The sequence below is a fragment of the Panthera tigris genome, chromosome D2 (assembly GCF_018350195.1).
Source record: "Panthera tigris isolate Pti1 chromosome D2, P.tigris_Pti1_mat1.1, whole genome shotgun sequence".
NCBI lineage: Eukaryota > Metazoa > Chordata > Mammalia > Carnivora > Felidae > Panthera > Panthera tigris.
In genome coordinates, this window is record NC_056670.1 from 68718428 (window position 1) to 68741184 (window position 22757).

At 41.2% G+C, this 22757-nt stretch overlaps 1 protein-coding gene across 9 annotated transcripts in view; it reads left to right on the plus strand.

Moving 5' to 3' along the window:
* The first annotated feature begins 94 nt into the window (after positions 1 to 94).
* Positions 95 to 22757, plus strand: part of VTI1A (vesicle transport through interaction with t-SNAREs 1A) — a 356388-nt gene continuing 333725 nt past the window's right edge. For 6 of the 9 annotated variants that reach the window (XM_015539822.2, XM_015539823.2, XM_042960386.1 and 3 more), the window contains exons 1-3: positions 95 to 349; positions 10879 to 10937; positions 15148 to 15258. In XM_015539822.2, coding sequence (XP_015395308.1) covers positions 256 to 349; positions 10879 to 10937; positions 15148 to 15258 — 264 coding nt within the window. In that variant the 5' untranslated portion in view covers positions 95 to 255. The remainder of the gene's footprint in view (positions 350 to 10878; positions 10938 to 15147; positions 15259 to 22757) is intronic. The other 3 variants (XM_007087172.3, XM_007087174.3, XM_015539827.2) reach the window with 1 other exon arrangement.

Sequence of the window (22757 nt, forward strand, 5' to 3'; positions counted from 1 at the left end):
AATAGAAGTGCTTTTCCTTAGCGAATTTTTTTAAATCTTGAAGTCCGAGCGGGCAATTAAAAACGCATGCAGGCCAATTTCCGGAGGACTGAGATTGCGACGAACAACCAGGAAGCGGCCCGGCTGGGAGCTGTCCCCGGTTCTCCGCTCTGCTGTCGAGGCCGCCTCCGGGGTCCTTAACACCGTGTTCCTCTGTCCCGCGTGGCCTCTGCCACGACCTGGGCCTCGGCCCGGGCCGATCACTCCGGAGCCGCCATGTCATCCGATTTCGAAGGCTACGAGCAGGACTTCGCGGTGCTCACGGCAGAGATCACCAGCAAGATTGCGAGGGTCCCCCGACTCCCTCCTGGTGAGAGCCCTGACCCCGGCCGCGCGGGGGTGGCCCCGAGGGCGCCGAGGCTCGCGGGCTGTGGAGCGTCTCTGAGGCGCTAGGTGGTTCAGGGGCCCTTCCGGGGCGAAGCAGTCTGACCTGCTTGAGGGTAAAGGCAGAATCCAGGCTGGGTTGTGGAGTGCCGCGAAAAGAGCCTTCGGTATTTGAGCCTTCTGGGCTGGAATCTGGACTTCGCCGCCTTGTTACTTGTACAACCTTGGGAACGTTTCTCTGAGTCTTCGTTTTTTGTTCTATTTTGTTTTGTTTCATTTGTAAAGTAGAGATGTGAGTATTACAAGAGAATGAATGAACGTACCTAGATCATAGGTCTGCAATATGCACTACCGTTGTTTTGTTAGTAATAATACTATTACGTTCGGCCAAGTAGGATTAAGAGCTATGGTGCCTGGATTCAAAACCCCACTCTGTCACTTAAGAGTCGTGGCACTTAAAAAGTTTCTTAAACCTCTCTCAACTTTCCTTGTTGGTAAAATGGTGAGAACTGTACATGTCAATAGAGTTGTTGTGGAGATTAAGTGATTTAACATAGGGAAAGCCCTTTTTTGGTGTTAGCTGCTATAATCGTATTTTTCATACCCCCAGCCCCATTTCTTATTTCTCATCCTTCTTGGAAGACTGCAACCCACTTTTATGTAAAACTTGGTACAGGATAATTTTTCTCACTTTTCGGATTCCACATATCCCATTGAGAAGTGTTCTTGTTCTTGTTTTAGAAGTTTTAGCATATCTTACTTGCCATGCTAATCTGTCAACTCTGAATGTGGGAGCTATGTTTGATTTCCTTGGCATTTACTTAGAAAGGGCTCAGAAAGACGTTTAAGTAAATAAACAGTTGAATATAAATATATTTGTTTTTTTTTTTATTCTGAGACATTGTTTTAGGATTTATCTTTCTCTAAGTACATATTTAATTTGAGTAGTTAGTTGCAGGTAAGATTGTTAGTTGTGGCTTAGTTTTGCCGGGGAAACTGAACTGTCATCTGCACTTGACCCTACCTTGGCTCTGGGGTATAGTGTGCAGAAAAAAGGGTGCTCACTGATCTGTGAACTAGTGGGCAGCTTCCCTATTCCCACCTTGTTAGTCAGTCCTTGATGCCAGAATAATTTCTACTGGACCTAAGTTGTCGTTCTTCTTTCCCTTTCCCTACTTCCCCCAAACTTGTGTGTTTATAAATAATGTTCTTCCTTTATTTCTTCGTTTTTCTTTCCCCTCCCCTGACCCATTTTCTATTAATAGGGACATTTGCTTGAGACCAGGATCTCTGAACTGACACCCCACTCATCCCCTGAAGTCCCAGTTAGTTCTGGAGAGGTGGATGATGTCTTAAAGAGGTTTATGAGCCCAAGTGAGGGAACAAGAAGAGAGAATCAAGGTAGCGTACCACCGAGCTCTGCTGCCTCAGAGATTTTCGTGGAGAGAGTGGCTGATGGCCTCATCACTTCATGATACATCACCTCGCCTCTTCTCTTCAGTTCCGCTTTTCTCCACTGCCCAAGACCATCTTGATTTTTGTTGTGGGTGTTGCTGGAGGCGACTTCCTTTGACTTGAGTTCCAGAGTCGCAGAGTATCAGGACTTGTGGTTTCAGTTGGATTTTTGTTCATTTTTTATTGCAACAGTTTTAACAAAGAAGCATTTTCTGTTTGGGTGAATAGCTTTTGTGTTAAGAAGGTGTTTTATAAAGTAACAAAGTCATACATGGGTGCAAAGTTGTAAAAGCTGTTTCCAAGAAAACAGTTTTTGTTACAGTTTTCTTCTTCCTTGTCTTTATGTTTTAATGTAATGATTCTTACCATTTTGAAGGAAACCTTTGATTTAGGTACCTTAAAAATAAAGCCTTGACTCACCTTACGTATAGTATGGCATAAGGCCCAAACATAGCAGTTACATTGGAACTGAAAAAGGACCGTAGAGCTGGCACTGGAGAAATGCTTACTGACTTGACTAATTGAATAATAGTAATTCTTAAAAATATAGTAGTTTTCCTCTTAATACTTATGCTTGCTCTCTTTATCATCTGTTTCTAATTGATAAATAGAAAAAATGAAAAAATATATCCAGTGCAGTTATGAATTTCAGATATGTCTCTGGACCATCAGTGTGTACAGCCATGAGAAAAACAGTATAATTAAAAGTAATTACAGTCCCTCCCCATCAGAACATCATTAGTGGTTGACTTAGAGGAGATGAACTATAATTTACTTGAGTTAAAAAGTTTACAATTGGAACACACTTTACAGCCAAAGCAGTTTATTTCCCCAACTTATTAACTTATTTAAATGGAAGTAGAGTGAATAGAATTGATTGCCATGAACTTCAACCTGTGCTGTGCATACACAATGTATTAAAGTGTTACTTCCAGAGAGAATAGAAAAGATGGAGTACTTTAAAACTTTATTTTATAAAAGAAATTTGATTACTCTGTGGTATGTTTTAAACAATAAAGAGACTTTGTTCCTAGACTGAAGTGTTTGAATTTAAATAATTTTGGTACTTGGACTAATGAAACAGATCAGTCCCTCTCTTGGTAATATTCTTATGGCACTGTATTTGGAATTTAATTTTAATGATTAGTGTTCGGTGGTAAAGTCAGGAAAATGGATGGGTAGAAACATACCTAATACTAATTGGGAAGTTCCTTTCCTTCTGGTGATGAATCCTAAGTGGGAGGATGCTTTACAGGTACAAAGTTGCCATTACATCAGGGAGGCTTCCTCAAGAATCTTAAATAAAATGTTCTTTTGCAATTATATGCTTACTTCACCATTTGCAGAGAGATAAATGATCTTCTGTGAATCCTACCACTTTGTGAGATTCACACATGGCACCTGTTCTGCTACTCGCGAGATGTTCAATCTTGAGCAAATTGCTTGGTCCCTTTAAGCCTGTTTCCTCCATCTTTAAATTGGCGAGAGGAGGTAATTGCTTCAACCTTACTTACAGTGTGGTAAAAATCAAATGAAAGAAAGTCTGGAACACAGTAGCACATTTTGTTTTCACCAGAAAAAGTGCGTGATAAATGAGCTATTAGCGATGTTATTAACACTGCTGAAGAACAGCTGGCAGGGTTAGACAGGACCCAGCTTCTCAGACTTTGTGGTATTAATTAAACTCTTAAAGGAAACCTCAATTCTTGCTTCCTTTTCTGCCTAGACTAGAGTTAGGTGAATCTCTCTTGAAGAATGCCTACATTTGAAAGGATGTGAATGATCACGGTCTTTTGGATGTGAAATGGAAATTGCGCTTTGAACTCGTGAAATCTAGAAGGGAGGCAGGGGAAAGAAAGGCAAGTGATGGGACAAGACAGGCATCCTTTCTGGAAGAAAATTCTCAAGTCTTGCTCATTAGTTATGCCACTCCTTGGAGACTTTTGGAAACCATCTAGGCATAGCTGTGAATGGAAGAAGCCATAAATGTTCCATGAGTCTCTCTTGCCTTTGTAAGTTGTAGTGTTTGTAGGAAGGAGAATTCAGAAAAGTTTGCTTTTATTTATGAATACTGTGGTTTGCTTAAAATACATGTGGCTCTGGAGCTGTAATGTCCACATGTAGCTACTGGACACTTGAAATGTGGCTGCAGAGTGAAATGATAATATTTTGAATATATTGGGCTAAATATTACTAAAACTAAATATATACATGTATTACAACTAATTTTACTTGTTTCTCTTTACTTTTTAAGATGTGGATACTAGAAAATATAAAATTTCATGTGCGATTTGCACGCATTACATTTCTGTTGTTCTAGAGAGTTAGAGTTGAAGAGATAGTTCCAGTTCTAGTTCAGGAACCCGGGTGCACAGTAAATTGAAATAGCTATACTCTAATCCCATACCCGCACTCTAATCCCAGAGGGACCTCTCGCCCTCCAACAATTCAGTTAACCTGAGTAAACTCTTCATTGATTTTTTAAAAATAACTTTTAATTTTAGAACACATTTAGATTTATAGAAAAAAAATCACAAAGATAATATAGAGAACCCTATGTATCTCATGCTCAGTTTTCTTTATTAACATCTTATGTTAATATGATACATTTGTTGTTGCAGCCAGTGAACCCATATTGATACATTACAATTAAATGAAGTCCATGCAATACTTTGTTCAGATTCCCTTTTGCTTTGTGTATTCGTTTGTTTTACCTGATGTCCTTTTACTATTATAGGATCCAATCGAGGATACTACAAGACATTTATTAATCGTGGCTTCTTATGTTCTTCTTAGCTGTGACAATTTTCTCAGGCTTTTCTCTAGACTTCAGTTTGGAGGAGTCCTGGTAGGACATTTTCCAGAATGATCCTCAGTTGAGATTAGCCTGATGCCTTTCTCGTGATCAGACTGGAGTTACAGGTTTGGGGGAAGAAGAGTACAGAAATAAAGCATGATTTTCATCACATTCCATCAAGAATATATACTGTAACTTAATTTATCACTACTGATGCTAACTTTGATCACCTGGCTGAGGTAGTGTTTGTCAGGTTTCTCCACTGTAAAGTTACTCTTTCTCCTCTTTTCCATATTCTTTGGAAGGAAACCATATGCATAGCCCACACTTCAGGAGTTGGGCATCAGACTCCACCTCCTTGAAGGCTTAGCGTCTGTGTTAATCATTTGGGATTCTCTGCAGGGGAGATTTTGTCTGTTCTTCTCCATTTGCTTATTCCATCATTTATATCCACGGATTCATGCTTTTATTTTTTTCTTCTCTTGTATTCCAACACTACTTTATTTTGTTGCTCACATTGTTCCAGCTTTGACCATGGGAAGCCCCTTCAGCTGGCTTCTGTGTACTCTTCATATACCCCTATTATTGCAGGTTTGGTTTTTGGTTTTTCCTTTTTAGCACTGTCTTACTCTCCAGGGTACTCCAACATCATCTTGTGCTTTTCCCATACCAGTCCTAGATCAGCCATTTCTACAAGGAGTGCAACTTCCTTTTATTGAGAAATGGTGTTAGCAACCAAGATCTGGACACTAGGTATGCCCATAGCTCCTGGGGTTTTATTGCTTCTGGTCCCTCAGCTGAAAGACAAGGAAATGCATGTGTGTACAGTGAATCACGTATGTATACATACCAAAAAATATTTGTATGCATAACCATCTATGGTAAGTTAAACATGAGTTCGTATTGCTGTCTCCAACTCTAATCTGTTATTACATGGATCATTCTAGAATGGCTTTGTTTCACTGGTGACCATTCTCCACCGTGCTACATAGTGTAGCATTAGTAACATATCCATTTTTAAGTTCTCTAATATAAAAAGTTCCTCTGTTAGTAGTTTCACTCCGCATTTCCCAGTACGTAATTTCCACTGCTGTTTTCTCTAAAAATACCTGCATTGCACAAAGACAGGTAGCAGCAACTGAAATCAAGTTCCCTCTGACACTTGCACTACTTTATAGGGGGTGTACAAGGCTCGTGAAGACCTTCTTTTATTACTGGCAAAAAAAAAAAAAATCACACTATGTAGGTTTGTGTGTAACACAAGCATGAGGCACTTGTGTTAATATTGAGTGGGCAAGAGAAGGTCATGCTATGCAAAGACTTAGGTGTATATCAGCATTCATCAAGCCTATATACAAAAAAGGTGATGACATTTGTTCGTATGGTGCATTTTATGTAGGGTATCAGTGGTGAAGACTCAGTTCTGGACAGCAGACCTTGTTGGAGTTCCAACTCTGCAACTTACTAGCCGTTTAACTTTGGAGAAATTCTTTAATCACTCTGAGTTTGTTTGCTTGCCTGAGAATGGGATAATGCTCATATCTCCAAAGGGTTGTCTTGAGGGTTGACTGTGATAATGTTCAACACACAGCCCTGTGAAACTAATGATAGCTGTTAGTTATGAAGTTCTGAATCTTAGGAACATGCCATTTGTAAAGGGGATGCTATTTGGCGTGGAAAGCATGAAGCTTTCTTGGGAATATGTATGAATTGTGCTAGAAGGTTGCCAAAGCTTAATGTTGGTAGATATTTCCAAGGTCACCTGATTCATCTTCCTTTCTTCCTCATTCATGCTTTCCTTCTAAATCATCACCTTTTCATTCTTTTCTTAAAGATGTGAGAAATACAGGATTAGGACAAAGATGTGTGAAGAGCGGTCTCTGCCTCCAAGGAGCTGGAAATGAGGGTGAAGAGACAACTACACCAGTTTCTAATGACCATCAGAGCCACTAGAGCAGAGCACAGAGGTCTGGGAGTTCAGAGGGGATAACATCGGTCCCAGGAAATCACCTGGAAGGATGGGTGGGAATTAGCAGACAAAAAATGGGGAAAGGGTATATTCAAAGAGGTTGCAAAAAGTGGGCGCAGTAGGTATCTGTTGTTTTGGGGGTGCCCAGAATCCCCCATTCTATCTTCTGATAGCAGCACCTCAATTTTCCATTGAGGAACTACCTCAACCCAGTCTTGGTGGAACTGACAGGCCACCTATCCAGATCAAGAGGTGAACACATTACCCACGTGAGTGCATTCCTAGAATGTTTGCTGGGATTCGAATCATGAGCAGAGTGAGCAGAGAAGAGAGTTGGCCTCGCTGTTCGAGACCCTCCCTTTGCAGAGACTGTCAGTGAGTTCCTGCTCCCTTGGTACTCGAGCCACCCCGGGAACTGTCCTTTCCGAGCTTGGGGGCTCATGTTTACCATTGACTCTATGAGTCACTCCAGTGTGTTCTAATAAGATTTCCCGCTTCTAATTCTAATAGCTGTCTTTCTAATAAAGTCCCTTTTTTGGCTTAGGTTATTAGCCAGACTCAATTCTTTTAGATTCAGCCACAGAGTCCTAAATGGTAGCTTAAACAAAGGGTTGGAGCGGGGAACAAAAATAAGAGAGAGGTGTGTTTGGGTAAAAATCAATTGTCTGCTTAGCATGTAGAGTACACACTAGAGAGCTAGTAGTTGGAAATAAAGTTGGACAGGTCGCTTGGATCTGGAATGTGGAACACCTTGACTGCTAGGCTCAAGTGATGCAATCATAGCCAGGTTTTGGGGAGATTAAATGGTAGAGAGGAGCAAATATGAAGGCAGGGAAACCAGGGTGGTTGGTAGCCTCGCTTCTTTTGTCAATGTTTACACCATCCTGCATTATTTATTCAATTCATCATCATTTTTCAAGAACTGATCATATGACAGGCTCAGTGCTAGATTTTAGGACTATAAATATAATCAAGACATGAATCCTGTATTCCCAAAGCCCCCAACCTAGGAGATGGTAAGTGTGATAGATAAATTATTGGGCTCAGGTAAGAGTTCTAGGTGTTTCTGTAAGGGAGAGTGACTAACTTTTTTGTTGGGTTAGGAAAGGCTTTGAAGAGGTGGTGATTTCTGAAGTGAGTTTTGAATAGCAGTTTGCCAGGTAGTCACAGTTGGAGGTGGGCATAGCCATTGGGATTAAAGGTCTTGGGTCCTGGAAATATATCAGGATTAGAGATAAAGATTTGGGATCATAAACGTGTAATATGGCAGCTTAAAAATGGTAGTGGGATGAAATTGTCCAGGGACATAGGCAATAGTCATAAGAGAAGAAAAGCAAAGACTGAACTCCAAGGAACACCAACACTTAAAGGATAAATGGAGGGAATGGATGCCGGCAGAGGACATGGAGACAGAAGTGAGCCTGTAGGAGGATCACAGAATCAGAGTGTTGTGGAAGCCAGGAGATGAAAAAGTGACAGGATGGGAGGAGCAGGAGGTCTGATGCCACAAGATTAAGGAAACGTAGGACCAGAGAGTGTCCCATTTGTTTGAGCAAAGGAAAGGTCATCAGACTTAAGAGTCACTTCAGTAGAATAGTGGGGGATGAGAGCAAGATTATAGGGAGGAAATGGGAGATGAGGAAGGCCAATTGTGACTGTGGGTATAAGAGAGAGACATTAGCAAAGGGAAATACAGGACAAGGAAGGCTTCTGGTTTTGTTTTGTGAGAAAAACTGTTGCTTATTAGTTCTGGACTAATAAGCATGGACTTATGCATGGACTTAGCACCTTAAAGAAAACAAGATGTTCCTTCTGAACTGTAAATTCATAATCTCACTCTTGGTCCAGGATGGGCTTGTCTTATTTCATATTCTGTTCTAGTACAAAAATACAGTGTGGTTCTATTATAACTTATGGAGATATCAGGCAGATTCATATGTGCCAAAAGGAAATAGATTTGGGGTCATGTACTAAAATTTTAACCTGGCCATATGTAGGCTTAACTTTTTCAAAGAAGCAAAATCAAACAAAATTTTAATTTCAAATGTGCATTTTTCTTAGGGTGAAATGTTTGGAGTGTATAAAAAACGTACGTGATAGCTAGCCCCGTAGTTTAGGGGGATCAAAGGGAAGGGGTTGGGATTAGCAGAACCTCATTATTCTAGTAAAATGATAACTTCTACTGAACATTCCCCACTTAGTGTTGATGATCCTTCTGAAGGGCTAGTCAGCCACTAAATGTACCCATTTCAAGCTTCATGATTTCTCTAGTTTCTTGTATTACTAGAGCTGTCAGCACAGAGCCTGACCCGGGGCTCGTCAGTAGTCATTAGGTTCACAAAAACCTAACTTTAAATGAAGAAAAAGAAGGGACGCTGGATGGCCCAATCAGTTAAGCGTCTGACTCTTGGTTTTGGCTCAGGTCATGATCTCACGGTCATCATGGGTTCCAGCCCTGCACTGGGCTGTCTGCTGTCAGCACAGAGCCTGCTTCAGATCCTCTCTCCACCACCCACCCCCTTCTGCCCCCTTGTCCACTCATGTGCATGTGTGTGCTTTCTCTCTCTCTCAAAGATTAAACATTAAAAACAAAAAAAGAAATCTGTTAATTCAAGAAAACAAGTCATGATAAAGTCAAGCAAAACCTGTGTCAGAGTTATCTGGAACCAGAAACTAATTAACTAAATCTACGTACCTAATCTACCTCCCTACCTACCTACTACCTATCCCTCAGCTTTGTTTCTAAATATAGACTTCATTCTCAACCACTGCAAAGTAACTTGCTTCTTGTAGCTCAAACAATGGATGCCAACAGCTTCTAGACTTATGTTGTCATAACTCTACCAAGAGAGAGGAAAAGATTTTGCTATTGCTGTAGGACTTTGATTGGTCTGCTTGAGTTATATGCCTACTCCACTTCCACCCCCCAGAAAAGTGTGGCAAGAGGGATTGAGCTACTGGGATTGGTCCAACTAGGGTGAGAAGCCCATCCTTTGCTAGGTCACTGTGATCAAAGGGGCAGGATCATAGAAGGAGATAGAATCTCCCATTGACCTGCTTGGTGAAGAGGAAAGCCTCAAAAGAGTGAGGTTACTGCCTGAGAAAAGAAGGGTGTTAGACACGAAACTGTAAATTGTTCAGTAAATTCGCTTAGCACAAAACTTAGGTTCCGTCTCTGAATAAATGGACTGATTGTTTTGGAATGGGGGCAGGGAGAAGTTTTCTGAAAATATCTGCTAGGACATGTCTCTCAGAAAAGGGAAGTATAGTTGAATTATAACTTGGTGGTGGTGAAGTTTGAATAAACTACATCCAGAGACTTAGCACTTCATAATTTAAAAGTAATTTTACTTGCATCAGCCTTGTGAGCTAAAAAGAATCCAGTCCTAAAATTTCCATTTTAGACAGTACAAACTGAGTCTCAGAAAAAACAAAACAAAACAAAACTCTTTCTTATCTAGGATCCCACAACCAGCAAGTAAGTAATGACTTTGGGTTTAGAATCAATAGTTCTTGGGGCACCTGGGTGGCTCAGTTGGTTAAGTGTCCGACTTCAGGTCATGATCTCACTGTTGGTGGGTTCAAGCCCCACGTCGGGCTCAGTGCTGACAGCTCAGAGGCTGGAGCCTGCTTCAGATTTGGCGTCTCCCTCTCTCTCTGCCCCTCCCCCACTCGCACTCTGTCTCTGTCTCTTGAAAAGAAATACATGTTAAAAAACAATTTAAAAAAATAAAAGAATCAATAGTTCTGACTTCAAATATTTCTTCCATTACAGTCAATACGTAATGAAAGTACTAACTTTTAAATTTTTTTTAATGTGTATTTATTTTTGAGAGAACACAGAGTGCGAGCAGGGGAGGGGTAGAGAGGGAGGGAGATGCAGAATCCAAAGCAGGCTCCAGGCTCTGAGCTGTCAGCACAGAGCCTGACCCGGGGCTCAAACTCACAAACCGTGAGATTGTGACCTGAGCTGAAGTCGGACGCTTAACCATCGGAGCCACCCATGCTGCCTACAAGTATGATCTTTTAAAGGATTGTAAGATCACACCCAGTTTTAGGAATTTTTTTTTTAATGTACCTTTTTTTCAAGTTTTATTTAAATTCTAGTTAATTAGCATACAGTGTAATATTAGTTTCATGTAGAGAATTTCGTGATTCATCACTTACATACAGCACCCAGTGCTCACCACCACAAGTGCCCTCCTTAACTCATCACCCATTTAACTCATGGGTTAATACAATTTAAAGTTGATGTGTATCCTTAGCAATTCCTTGGTATTCTTGTTTGTTTCAGATGAGAAGAAGCAGATGGTTGGCCACGTGGAGAAACAGCTCGAAGAAGCGAAAGAATTGGTATGTGCAGACTCAGTGATATGTTTTCACATCAACCCAGAGCTGTTTATGCCGGTGCCTTCCTCTAGTCTGCTTTGTACACTGTAGAAATGTGAGACATTTCCGATTAGCAGTTTATAATTCCGAAGTCATCAGTTTTTACATTGAAGAGAATTTAATAGTCTCTTGGGATTTTATTCTTCTTAATGAAGGTGATGCATTAAGTGACTCCCCTTTATTTTCCTTCATAATACATTTCCTAATAGGTATAAATAGCTAATGCTTGTTAAAGGCATACTCAGTACCAGGCACTGGGTTAAACACATTACTTGCTTTATCATATTTAATGTTCACACAAGCGCTGTGAGACAAAGGCTGTCTGTCAAAAAGTGTTAAGGACCTGAGATGTTCCCCTGTTGCTTTGTGACAGCTAAGTTTGCGATAGTGTCATGGATGCTGGTGGAAGACATGAGATTCCTCGGTCAGAGGCAAAAGAACTTTATTACAGCAAAAGGTGCCACCCGAGTCTCAGCACAATTGCCTCGGTTCCCTGAGCCCCAGTTCCCACAGGAGTGATGCGGGTTTGCCTGGAAGAACGTCTGCCCACAGCAGAATACCTTCCGGGAAAGGAACCTGGAGCCTGGGAAATGCCTTGCTTTGTGGCAGCCTGTGAGCAAGCCTGCTGTTTGTCCCGGAGGGGCCCATTATTTCCTCCCCCAGGGCTGTTCCCTATAAATACAACCCTGAGAAATGGCTTGAAAGGAGCAGTCAGGGCCTTGTATTCCTGACGTGCCCAGCAAGACACGTGGGAATGTGAGAGACCCACAGAGGAGTGATTCTCAGTGCCATTATTGTTCCCGTTCTGTAGGTGGGGAGACTGAGGCCCCGAAAGATTATGTAACTTTGAGGTCCTACGCCACAAGTGGTGGGGTAAGAGCTTGTATTTAAACAGGCTATACCCAGAGCTCTGGCTTATCTTCTACTTTTTGATATAAATATATTTGCAAATCAAGGAACAAAAAGTTTGAAAAGGTGTTGTTTCCCAGTTTGGGGTTTTAAAGCCAAGCTTTACAAGTGCGACTGTGCTTGTGGCCACAATGGGGTCCTAAATGAGAGTGTTGCTTCCCTACATACTGAAGGGCACTGCCTGGTGTTCCTTCAGTACCTGCTTGCTAATATCCTTACAACAGGTTCCCCGAGTGTGTTTCTGGTGACTGCTGTTGCCAGTTCAAATAAGTTTGGGAAACTAGCTGGCTTAAATAGAATTGGAGGGTGGCATCTTTTTTGGTTGTTGTTTTTCTGCAGAATCTTCTTGGACCCTTAAGTAGGCTAAGAGGCATTATGGATCTCTAAGAAGGGACTATAGGGGCCAGCTAAAGTGTGGAGCATTTCCAGACTTATTCAATTGAGTTACTTTTCTTGACAGGGTCATACACAAGGGGCTGCTGTTTTAGAGGGTCTGAAGAAATAGGTGGCTGTCATTCCCCACTGCACAGCAGACCTTTGCTCCGTGACTTTGAGCGCAGAGGCAGCGAGTTGCACAGCCGCTACTTTGTCTTCTCTGTCGCTGGCTCTTTTCTAGCCATCAGAGTGTCGGATGCTCTCCGGACCCTGCAAGATCAACTTCTCATCTCTGCTGTGCTGTCACTGCCTCTATAGTAGCAGCTTTGCGTCCGACTCCAGCTTCGAATGTCTGCCTCAGTTTTGAAAGTTGCCCCCTTTTCTCAAATGCTTTTCCCCGTACTTTCTTTTCTTTTTATATTCGACTCTTTCTCTCATGCTTCCTGGCCTTCGTGTAACAAGACTGACCTTCTACACAGCGTAGCTGCGAGTCAGGACTGTCCTGCCTTCCAGCTGGCAAGCGCATTCTGAATGGAACTGTACAAGTAGTCAGTTGTTTGGATCCTGAGTTGACGGCTTATAGTGTTGAGTTCTTAGGAGCAGTTCTTTTGCATCAAAAACTGTGTTTTGGTTTGTTGACCTTCTTTTGGAGCCATCAAGTTACTTAATGATGTTAGAAAGCTGGTTTCCTAAGAGCCAAGATTTTACTGTACCAAGAAGTATAAAACATGGTTATACCTCATGGAGCTTATAACTAACATAAAGAATTCTGTCTAAGATATGTGTTTCTGTTTGTTGAAAATGATCAGACAGCGAATTTACTTAACTCTGATGACCCTTGTTAAGGATACTCTCAGTGTATTACACTCTCTCCTTTGGATGAGGACCCTGGCAGAAACACTTGTTTTTGATTTTGCTTATCAGGATTACTTGTGTTTCTGCTGAACAATCGGTCTGTGTTAATCTCTCGGACACTGCTAGTCTTGGGTTTACCATGTCTCCCGCTTTATGTTGGCCACGTGAATGTTGTGACAACATGAAGCCAAGCTCACGTTAGCCTTATTGCTGGTGTCATTTGAAGTGCTTGCTGTGTGTTTCCTTTTTTTCTTTCTTGCCTCCTTTTAATTTCATTTCCAGTGTCTTTATAAAATGCCTTAAACAAAAGTGAAGTCAACTCTTGGATTTTCACATACATGTACTTTGGCAGTTACTTGGATGATTCTGCTCACCCTGTAAGCACTAAGGACTTAATAATGATTTCAGAGAAGTGAAATAATTGCCTTGCTGAGTAACTATTTAATTTATTGGTGCTTCACGTTTACGTAGAGATATGGTAATAATTTAAGTGGTCACCACTTAAGTCAACCCTAATTAAAACTATGTCTCTCTCTCTTTCTTTCTTTCTTTTTTTTTTTTTTTTTTAATAAAAATTAAGGCCTGTGAATTGAAACATGGTATTCTGGGTATCTGAGTGCTGCTATTATTCAGTCCCTAATGCTGGATGAGTAAGGGGTATATAAGTGATAAGCTTATAGTAGTTAGGGAAATAACTCATTAGAATACTTTATTTTTTAAAATTTTTTAAATGTTTATGTATTTTTGAAAGAGAGACAGACAGAATGCAAGCAGGGGAGGGGCAGAGAGAGAGGGAGACACAGAATCCGAAGCAGGCTCCAGGCTCTGAGCTGTCAGCACAGAGCCCGATGTGGGGCTCGAACCCATGGACCGTGAGGTCATGACCTGAGCTGAAGTCGGACGCTTAACCGACTGAGCCACCCAGGCGCTCCTAGAATACTTGAAAAGGTAAAATATATAGCAGCGTTTTTGGATGTGAGTTTATTAGACATGGCTGGAGCCAATTTGCTGCTGTCGTTGGTTTTTGTTTTTTAATGCCAAGTATAAAGAAGCTACCTCTGATACCTTGTGTTGTACTTGCTCTATTTCTTCTTCTTCATCAGTAATCACCTCTATGATTCTTCACATTAATCTGGCGATTATCAAGCAAGAGACACTGTTGTAAGCACATTATGAGAATTACCCCTTATAATCTTCACAGCTGTCCTACAGAAGACATACTATTTATAGAAATGAGAAAGTAAGGCCCAGATAACTTAACAAACCGGTCCAAAGGTGCATGACTAGTAAATAGCGGAGCCTATGATGTGGACACCGGCATCTGAATCAAAAGCCTGTGTTCTTAATCATCACCCTGTTTCTGTATCACCTCTCTTTACATGCTCATGTGTTGTTTCCAAAGTGTTATTAGTGACAGATTATTAAAAAGTATGCTGCTGTAATTTCAGTGAGCTTTGTGTAATTTAGCATATTACTGCATCCATTTAACTCTATTATCAACATGGTTATAAAGTAGGAGTCCGGCTGGAGGCTGAGATCACATATTGGTTGGCATGTGATTTCCCTAATCAGAAAAGAGTTTCCAGAAGAATTTTCACCAAATGACTAAGTCTGGGCTGGCCTTTTATAGAAAGGGTAGAAATAATGGTTTGTTTTAGGTTCCCATAGTCCTGGTAGTTTGGGGTCAAAAGACCAACCAGGTTGGGTTGGATTGAATGATAGGACACACCGAAGGTATTAAAATTGTTATTATTGAGGATATTTGGATTAATGCATATGTTCTAAAAAACATTCTTGGCAAAGTGAATGCTTTGTCACTCTGTGTGTGACTAACTCAGTAACTATTTGTTGACCTAAACAAAAGTTAAGCACAGAAGCATTCCCATTGTTACTTGATCATGGGCAGCTAGCTTCCTCAGCCCGGCTCCTCCAGTGGAAAATGAGGAATTGGGACTAAATCATTTCAACTCTAGATGTCTGGCGAAATAAAGTGCAAGCATATGGTATAAGTCATGTGTTCTTCTCACCCTTCCAGCTCGAACAGATGGATCTGGAAGTCCGAGAGATCCCACCCCAAAGTCGAGGAATGTACAGCAACCGGATGCGAAGCTACAAGCAAGAAATGGGCAAACTTGAAACAGATTTTGTGAGTCAGATTCTACCCTCTGTCATATTTACTAATCTTTCACTGAATTTTCACCTGTATTTTTTATTGTTTCCTCCACACACCTCAGTTAGCATGACGCGCATTGTCTCTAGGAGCTTGTGCCAGAGAAAAGCACAGCTTTCGCTGTTGATAACTTAGGGGTCTAAAAATGCTTGGGGCGCCTGGGTGGCTCAGTCGCTTAAGCGTCCGACTTTGGCTCAGGTCATGATCTCATGGTTCGTGGATTCGAGCCCTGCGTTGGGCTCTGTGCTGACAGCTCGGAGCCTGGAGCCTGCTTTGGATTCTGTGTCTCCCTCTCTCTCTGCCCCTCCCCTGCTTGCACTTTGTCTCTGTCTCTGTCTCTGTCTCTGTCTCTGTCTCTCTCTCTCTTAAAAAAATAAACATTAAAAAAAAATTTTTTTTATGCTTAAAGAGCTAGCTAATGACGGAATATGAGGGATGCTGGATTCACGACTCACAAGTAGATCCAAAACCTGTGGTCCTCTGAGTTTAGACAGTATTTATTGCCACTTGGCATTTGTTAGAATTTTAAGCCGAATTTTGGGCCTTTTCATAGTCTGCAGGCTTTAAGATGCCGTGTTCACAGATGGACTTCAGGGACTCATGAATGTCCTGAAATTATATAGGTATTTTTGGATATCCACTTCGCTGTGCACTCTTTTCCTGGGATGGGTACCATAGACTTTATTAGAGTCTTAAAAGGATACATTACACTTTTCCAATCAAAAGGACAACAGGAATTCAGCTGATCATTCGTACAAGTGATCCTTTCCACCAATTGCTCCATGACAATATTTAGCTTTCTCTTCCTATACATCCGACTGTCAACTCTGCCCACTTTAGAGCAAATTTAAGAATGTAAATGTAAACGTATAATGTTGAAATTGTTAGTAATTAGGAAGTCATGAGTGAATAAAAAGATACAGCTGAGCAACTCCACTTCTGGCCATCTATCCAAAGGAATTAAAAGCAGGGTTTCAAAGAGCTATTTGTACATCCACGTTCTAGCCTCATTATTCGCAACACCAAAAGGTGGAAGCAACTCAGTGTCCAGCAACAGGTGAATGAATAAACAAAACATGGTACATGTGTACAATGGGGTATTACTCAGCCTTAGAAATGGAGGAAGTTCTGACATATGCTATGACATGACATGACATGACATGCTTGAGGACATTATGCTGAGTGAAACAAGCCAGGCACAAAAGATAAATACTATATGATTCCATTTATATGAGGTATCTAGAGGACTCAAATTTAAGAGACAGAAAATAGAATGGCAGTTTCCGGGACCTGGGGGTGGGGTGGGGAAAATGGGCAGTTATTTAATGGATGTAGAGTGTAAGTTTTACAAGATAACAAGTTCTAGAGATGGGTTGCTCAACACGTGAATATATTTAACACTATTAAACGGTATACCTAAAAATGATGAAGATGGCATATTTTATGTGTAGTTTACTGCTTAAAAAAAATAAAGATACAGATGAAGAAAGATCTGAGCTTCACCTGAAAGTGACAGAGGAGTCATGTCTTGACAGGTGATTCAACTTCACTTCCGACCCTGGGGTTCAAATTCATAAAGTCCAGAATTAATAAGGGTCTTTCCACCTCTTTTCCTGCCTTAGGTGTTTTACTTATGAAGGCTGTGCCTTCTAGACTACAGTGGTACCAAACCTAGTCGAAATTCCACCTAGAATCTGGAGATTGGGTGATTCGCAGTTATGCATGTTTATTTGATATTTTAGTAGATATTTTCCTGAGGAGTTGAGATAGGCTATGTCAGTGGCTCTGATGCAATCGCCTTTTAAATTGTGTTTCTATTAATTACAAAAAGAGAAAAAAAAAAAAAAAATCAGAATCCATGATGGGCCTAAACTGAGAAAAGAAATGTGGCTGCCTAGCTCCTGTGCTCTGTGCTAGGTGAAAGCTTCTCTGACTGCTTCGGGAAAGGTAGGCTATCTTAGCAAGAATAGGAGATATAGTGAGAAAATTAAATTGATTTAAGAATTTGACCACTCTAATTTATACTCAGACAACTCTAATTAAAGTTAATGTTTCAATATAAATGATGAATGTAAAGTAAAACATTTATGCGGATTGTTTTAGTCTGCTAACCTCATCTTTATGAAACTCCTTTACGAAGATTTCTCTCTTGGTTTCTAAAGTAACGAACTATATTAGTTTGTGAGGGCTACCATAAGCAGTGCCACGGACTGGATGGTTTAAACAACAGATCTGTACTTTCTCACAGTTCTGGAGGCTCAGAGTCCAAGGTCAAGGTGTCAGCAGGTGTGGTTTCTCCCTAGGCCCCTCTCCTTGGCTTGTAGACAGCCGTCTTCCCCCTGGGTCTTCACATGGTCTTCCCTTTGTGTCTGTGTTCTCATTTCTTCTTATAAGGAACCAGTCACATTGGATTAGAGCCCACACTGATGATCCCATTTATACTCAATTAACTCTTCTCCAAATGCAGTCACTTTCTGAGGTACTGAGGATTAGGACCTCAACATCTGGAGGTAGACACAACTCAACCCATAACACTGAATTTAGTTGTAATCTTACCTTCTTAAAATTTTTTTCAGAAATTAAGTTGCTTTCATTGCTTGTAAGTCAGCCAGTTCAATCTTCAGTGTTTTTTTTGTCTCTTGAAGAATATAATCCTGGGTAGAGTCCTTTAAGTATTTGGATATTATATACTTGGGTAGGTATTTCTCAGGCATATTTTCTATTATAAAGTGAAACAGAACCAGTAACTATGAGCTAAACATTTATTCTCCCGGCCATCGTTAAAAATTCATGTGTTTATGTGTATAATAGTTCACACAACTTTCTTCTCCTGTGTTAGGGAGCATCCTTCACCATTACCTCCACCCCCTTCCATTGTTTAGTGACTTAACGGTTTATAAAGCGCCTTAATGTGTACTACATTTCACTGTATGAAGAGTAGAGAGAGGAGATGTGAAGGACTCTCCCCATTTACACATGATAGAACCAGGAGGTTCAGATCGTTTCTGGATTCCATTCACCACATCTTTCTCAAGCCCTGCTGTCTCTAGACACTGTCCTAGGTACTTGGAAAAAGCTGTGAGTAAGATCAAGTTTCTGCTCTCATGGGATGTAAGTACTAGTGGGAAAGACAAGAAGCAAATAGACAAATATGCAGATATCACAATTCCAGGTAGTGATACATACTGTCCATGACAATCAAGTGAGTAAAGGGGTGAAAGTGGCTAGCAAAGTGGTTGTAGCTGTCAACGACAGCCTCTTGACTGAAAGAGGAAGAGGCACGTTTGTTTACAGAGAGAGGCAGAAGAAAGACCTACAAGAGCACTGTAGGCTTGGTAAAGACCTTGGCGTTTACTCTGGGTTGAAGAGAAACCCTTGGGGGCCGTTGAGAAGTGAGTGGTCCTTTGACTCCTGCTTTACAGCTCTCTCACTTGCCCTCCCCACACGTCTCAGGAGGGATTTGAATGAGTGTGGAAGATATTTATGTAATTCCCTTTTGATTCCTACTTTCTTTGTATATTTAATGCTTTTTATTTTTAAAGGAACAAAGAGTATCTTCTTAAAGGTATTTGACAACCTTCTCATGGTGATGTACCTAGAACCATTGAACCCCAAGAAAAAAGAGCACAGCTGCTCTTAACTGCAAATGAATCAGATCTGTTCTTCCCCTTGTAATATTGAGACTTTGGGGGGTCATTTGTACCAATGAGGAAGGGCAGAGGACAGCCCGATACTTTTTTTGACCCTCATTATCTACTTGTTATCTTTCCTTGGCCCCTCCTCTTCTTCCTGTGCCTGTTCCTTAGACACTGGGTCCTTCGGGCTTCTTCTCCACTTACTGCATTGTCTATCTCTGTGTAGCATCATCCACTCCCATGGCTTCCACGATGGCATCTCTACCCACCTGCATTTCTAACCAGATCTCTATAGCTCTAGATTCATGGTTCTTTCTTTTCTTTTAATTTTTTTAATGTTTATTTATATTTGAGAGAGACAGAGACAAAGCACGAGCAGGGGTGGACGGAAAGAGAGGGAGACACAGAATCCAAAGCAGGCTTTGGGGTCTGGGCTGTCAGCACAGAGCCCAACACGGGGCTCAAACTCACAGACCATGAGATCATGACCCGAGCCAAAGTTGGATGCTCAACTGACTGAGCCACTCAGGCTCCCCGAGATTCATAGTTCTCACTACTTACTTTACCCCAGCATTCCTTAAACACAAACACTTAAACTTGACAAGCACTAGTCACTTCAGAGTTATCGTTAATTTCTTCCTCTCCAAGCACTTTGTGCTTCCAGTTGATCACTGAGAACTAGCAATCCTGCCACTTAAATATCTCCTACTCTCATCTCCACTGCTGGAAGCTTTCATGTTTCTCCATCTTGATGTTTGTAGTAGCCTCTCCTCCTTCTGTTCTTGTCTAGCTCTACACCACCCTCTGCACCAGTCTGGAATGATGTTTCCAACACACTGATCTGAATATGTCATATTGTTCCACAAAATCCCATGGAGTGCTCGTTGCCTGATGAATAAAATCCAGGTCAGCTTATAGGCTTTCTATTCTGTTCCATTGCTTCTTCACACGTCTAGGAATTGTATTATCATATGCTTGGTATTGTGGATCATACATTGTTAAAAGCCTAGGTTTTGTTGGTTTCCTTTAGAGCAGTGCATCTCAACCTTTTTTTCATTATTGCCCCCCCTAAGGAATCTTTTTAGACTTTTTTTCCTAATTGTCCCTTCGTCCTCCTACCCCATGAAATTTTGATACTACAGATATACTGTATATCTGTACACTTGTCCATGTACTATGACCCTTTGAAGGGCCCATGTCTTTGTAATGTAGTAAATTGTTCATCCTCCCAAGAACTAATTTTTGCCTCCATGGGCATGATATAACTTCTGCTGACAATGCATGCTTTAGAGATTTCTCTCTCTCTCTTTTTCTTTCTTTCTTTCTTTCTTTCTTTCTTTCTTTCTTTCTTTCTCTCTCTTTCATTTGTTCATCTGTTCTTCTTTTCTTTTCTTTTTTCTTTTTATTTAGAGTAAGCTCTGTGCCCAGCATGGGACTTGAACTCACAACTCCAAGATCAGTGGTCTCATGCCAGCCAGGAACCCCTCAGAGAATGATGAGCTTTATATGGGCAAGCAGGTAACTTACTAACAGGTCAGATCGATCCTCTCAAGGCTTATTGTTAAGGTTTTTTAGGACATGTCTAGAGTAGACCTACTTTTGAGGTGTGGCCTTTCTTGGCTTCCACTTGAGTGACTGGAGCATCAGTGAATGCTCTACCTTACGTTTGGTCAGAATTCTGTCTCCCTGCTTTGGGTGACCTCCAGACTCTCAATTCCGCCCATAGCCCCCCAATACCTGTTCTCTGCAAGACCTTGTGGGATCTTGTCCTCTGCGTGTGCAAGTTCATTTTCAGCCACAGACAGAAGGAGGCCCCTGTTTAGATTTCTGGAGCCCCTTCTCTGTGTAGCTCCCTCCTCTCTGTTACCCTGCTAAATTCTCTCCATCTCAGTCCCAAACTCCAGTGTCTGCCTCTTAAGCTCAGTGACATGCTGTGCTCCATTTTGGCTCCACCCCCACGTGCTGTAGTCTGGAAAGTACCTGCAGGCTGTGAGCGATGGCAACTGTGGGACTCTTTTCAAGTGTTTCTCTTCTCCAAAGGATGGCAGTTTCTACACTGCCTGTTGTCCAGTTTTTAAAAACAGTTACTTCATATGTTTCATCCATTTTTATAGTTGTTTAGAGTGGGAGGATTAGTCTTGTACCGATTGCTCTGTCATAGCTGGCATAAAACTTCAGTGTACTTTTAATGTTTATTAGTCCCTAGCAGGTAGCCAGGTGCATCTGAGAATAAAAAATAAAAATAATAGTCTGCTGTTTACAGTGACCCATGTCATAGATTTTAATTTGTAACTGAATAAGTAACCACTTAAAAGATTTAATAATCCTGTTGTAATCTGTATGCATAATTGTAGGCAGTTAAAGGAAGGCAGTAGTTATCATTGTGTTCTCTTTTATGCTGTTGCTATTCCTGCTGATTCCGTTCACTTGCCTGACTCTGTTAGCCTGGACATTTGGCCTCTTCTAGCCTCCTTTGTTCACTTTTGGCTTCTCATAGTTTCAGTGTAAGTTAGGAATATTAGGTCCAGAGGAGTTAAAAATCAGGTCATCTTATCTTTTGATGAAGAAATGGAGGACCAGGAAGACCAAATGACTTGCCTTAATGTCTGGTTTAAAGCCAGAGCCAGAGTCAGGGGCGCCTGGGTGGCTCAGTCGGTTGAGCGTCCGACTTTGGCTCAGGTCACGATCTCGCAGTTTCTGAGTTGGAGCCCCGCGTCGGGCTCGGTGCTGACAGCTCGGAGCCTGGAGCCTGCTTCGGATTCTGTGTCTCCCTCTCTCTGCCCTCCCTCGCTCATGCTCTGTGTCTGTCTCTCTCAAGAGTAAATAAAACATTAAAAAAAAAAAAAAATTTAAAGCCAGAGCGAGTCAAATAAGTGAAACCCACTTTCACATGTTTCCTCCATGTTGCTTTGCATTTCCCCCATCTCCAACTTCACATTTCATTTCAAATCGATTTAATATCCTCTTTATTTGAAAACAATCTTTTTAATTAGAATTCAAATATTTAAATTGTTCTTGTAATTTCTTTCTTCAATATTGGTGTAAGGTTCGCTAGAGAAGTGTCATGTCAGGGTATTCCAGGAACACGAACCAATCAAGAGGAGGGGAATATGTAGTTGAGGATTTTTTGAGTTTAAGATTATTGTTTCTTAAGAAAATAAAATCAAGCAAAACCCGCCTAAACGTGTACAAACAAAAAATCCTAACATTGTGTAAAATGTTTGACTTAGTCTCAGAAAGTAGAAAAAGAAGGAGCAAATACATGATGTACCAGGAAAAGGTTCCAAAAGTTAACAGGAGGACAAGGTGTGTGGAATGCCTTGTGTAACTCTGATATTGTACTGTGGTGCTGGCGCCATCTTGTGGTGTATTTGTATAGTTGCATATTTCTTTTTTTCTTGTAACAAAGCTGAACTTCCTTTAAGACGGACACGCACGTGCAGTATTTGGGGAGGAGGAATTGATTGTAATGAGTGTTAGAAGTAGAGCTTTTTAGCCCCAGTCTCAAGTTCACTTCTATCCCAGGTCATTGGTGCCCGAATGCTGTCCTTTTCCTGTTTGGCAGACTATGTGATGTGATTGTTAGACCAGCTCCTAGTGCAAAGCTGTCTACATCAGAGAATGGCACTTCTATTGACAGTCTCAGCAGTGAGGCTGAATGGTCCTAGAAACCCAACTACCTGCAGACTATCGGAGTTGGTCCCTTAGGTCAGGGTTCAAAGGATGTTGTGGAACAGCTTGAAGCTTTTACTGCTACTACCTGCACTCTCTCTTTTAACAGGTGAATGGACAACTTGAGTATCTGAGTTTATGAGTGAAGCCAGTAGCTGTATTCTGTTT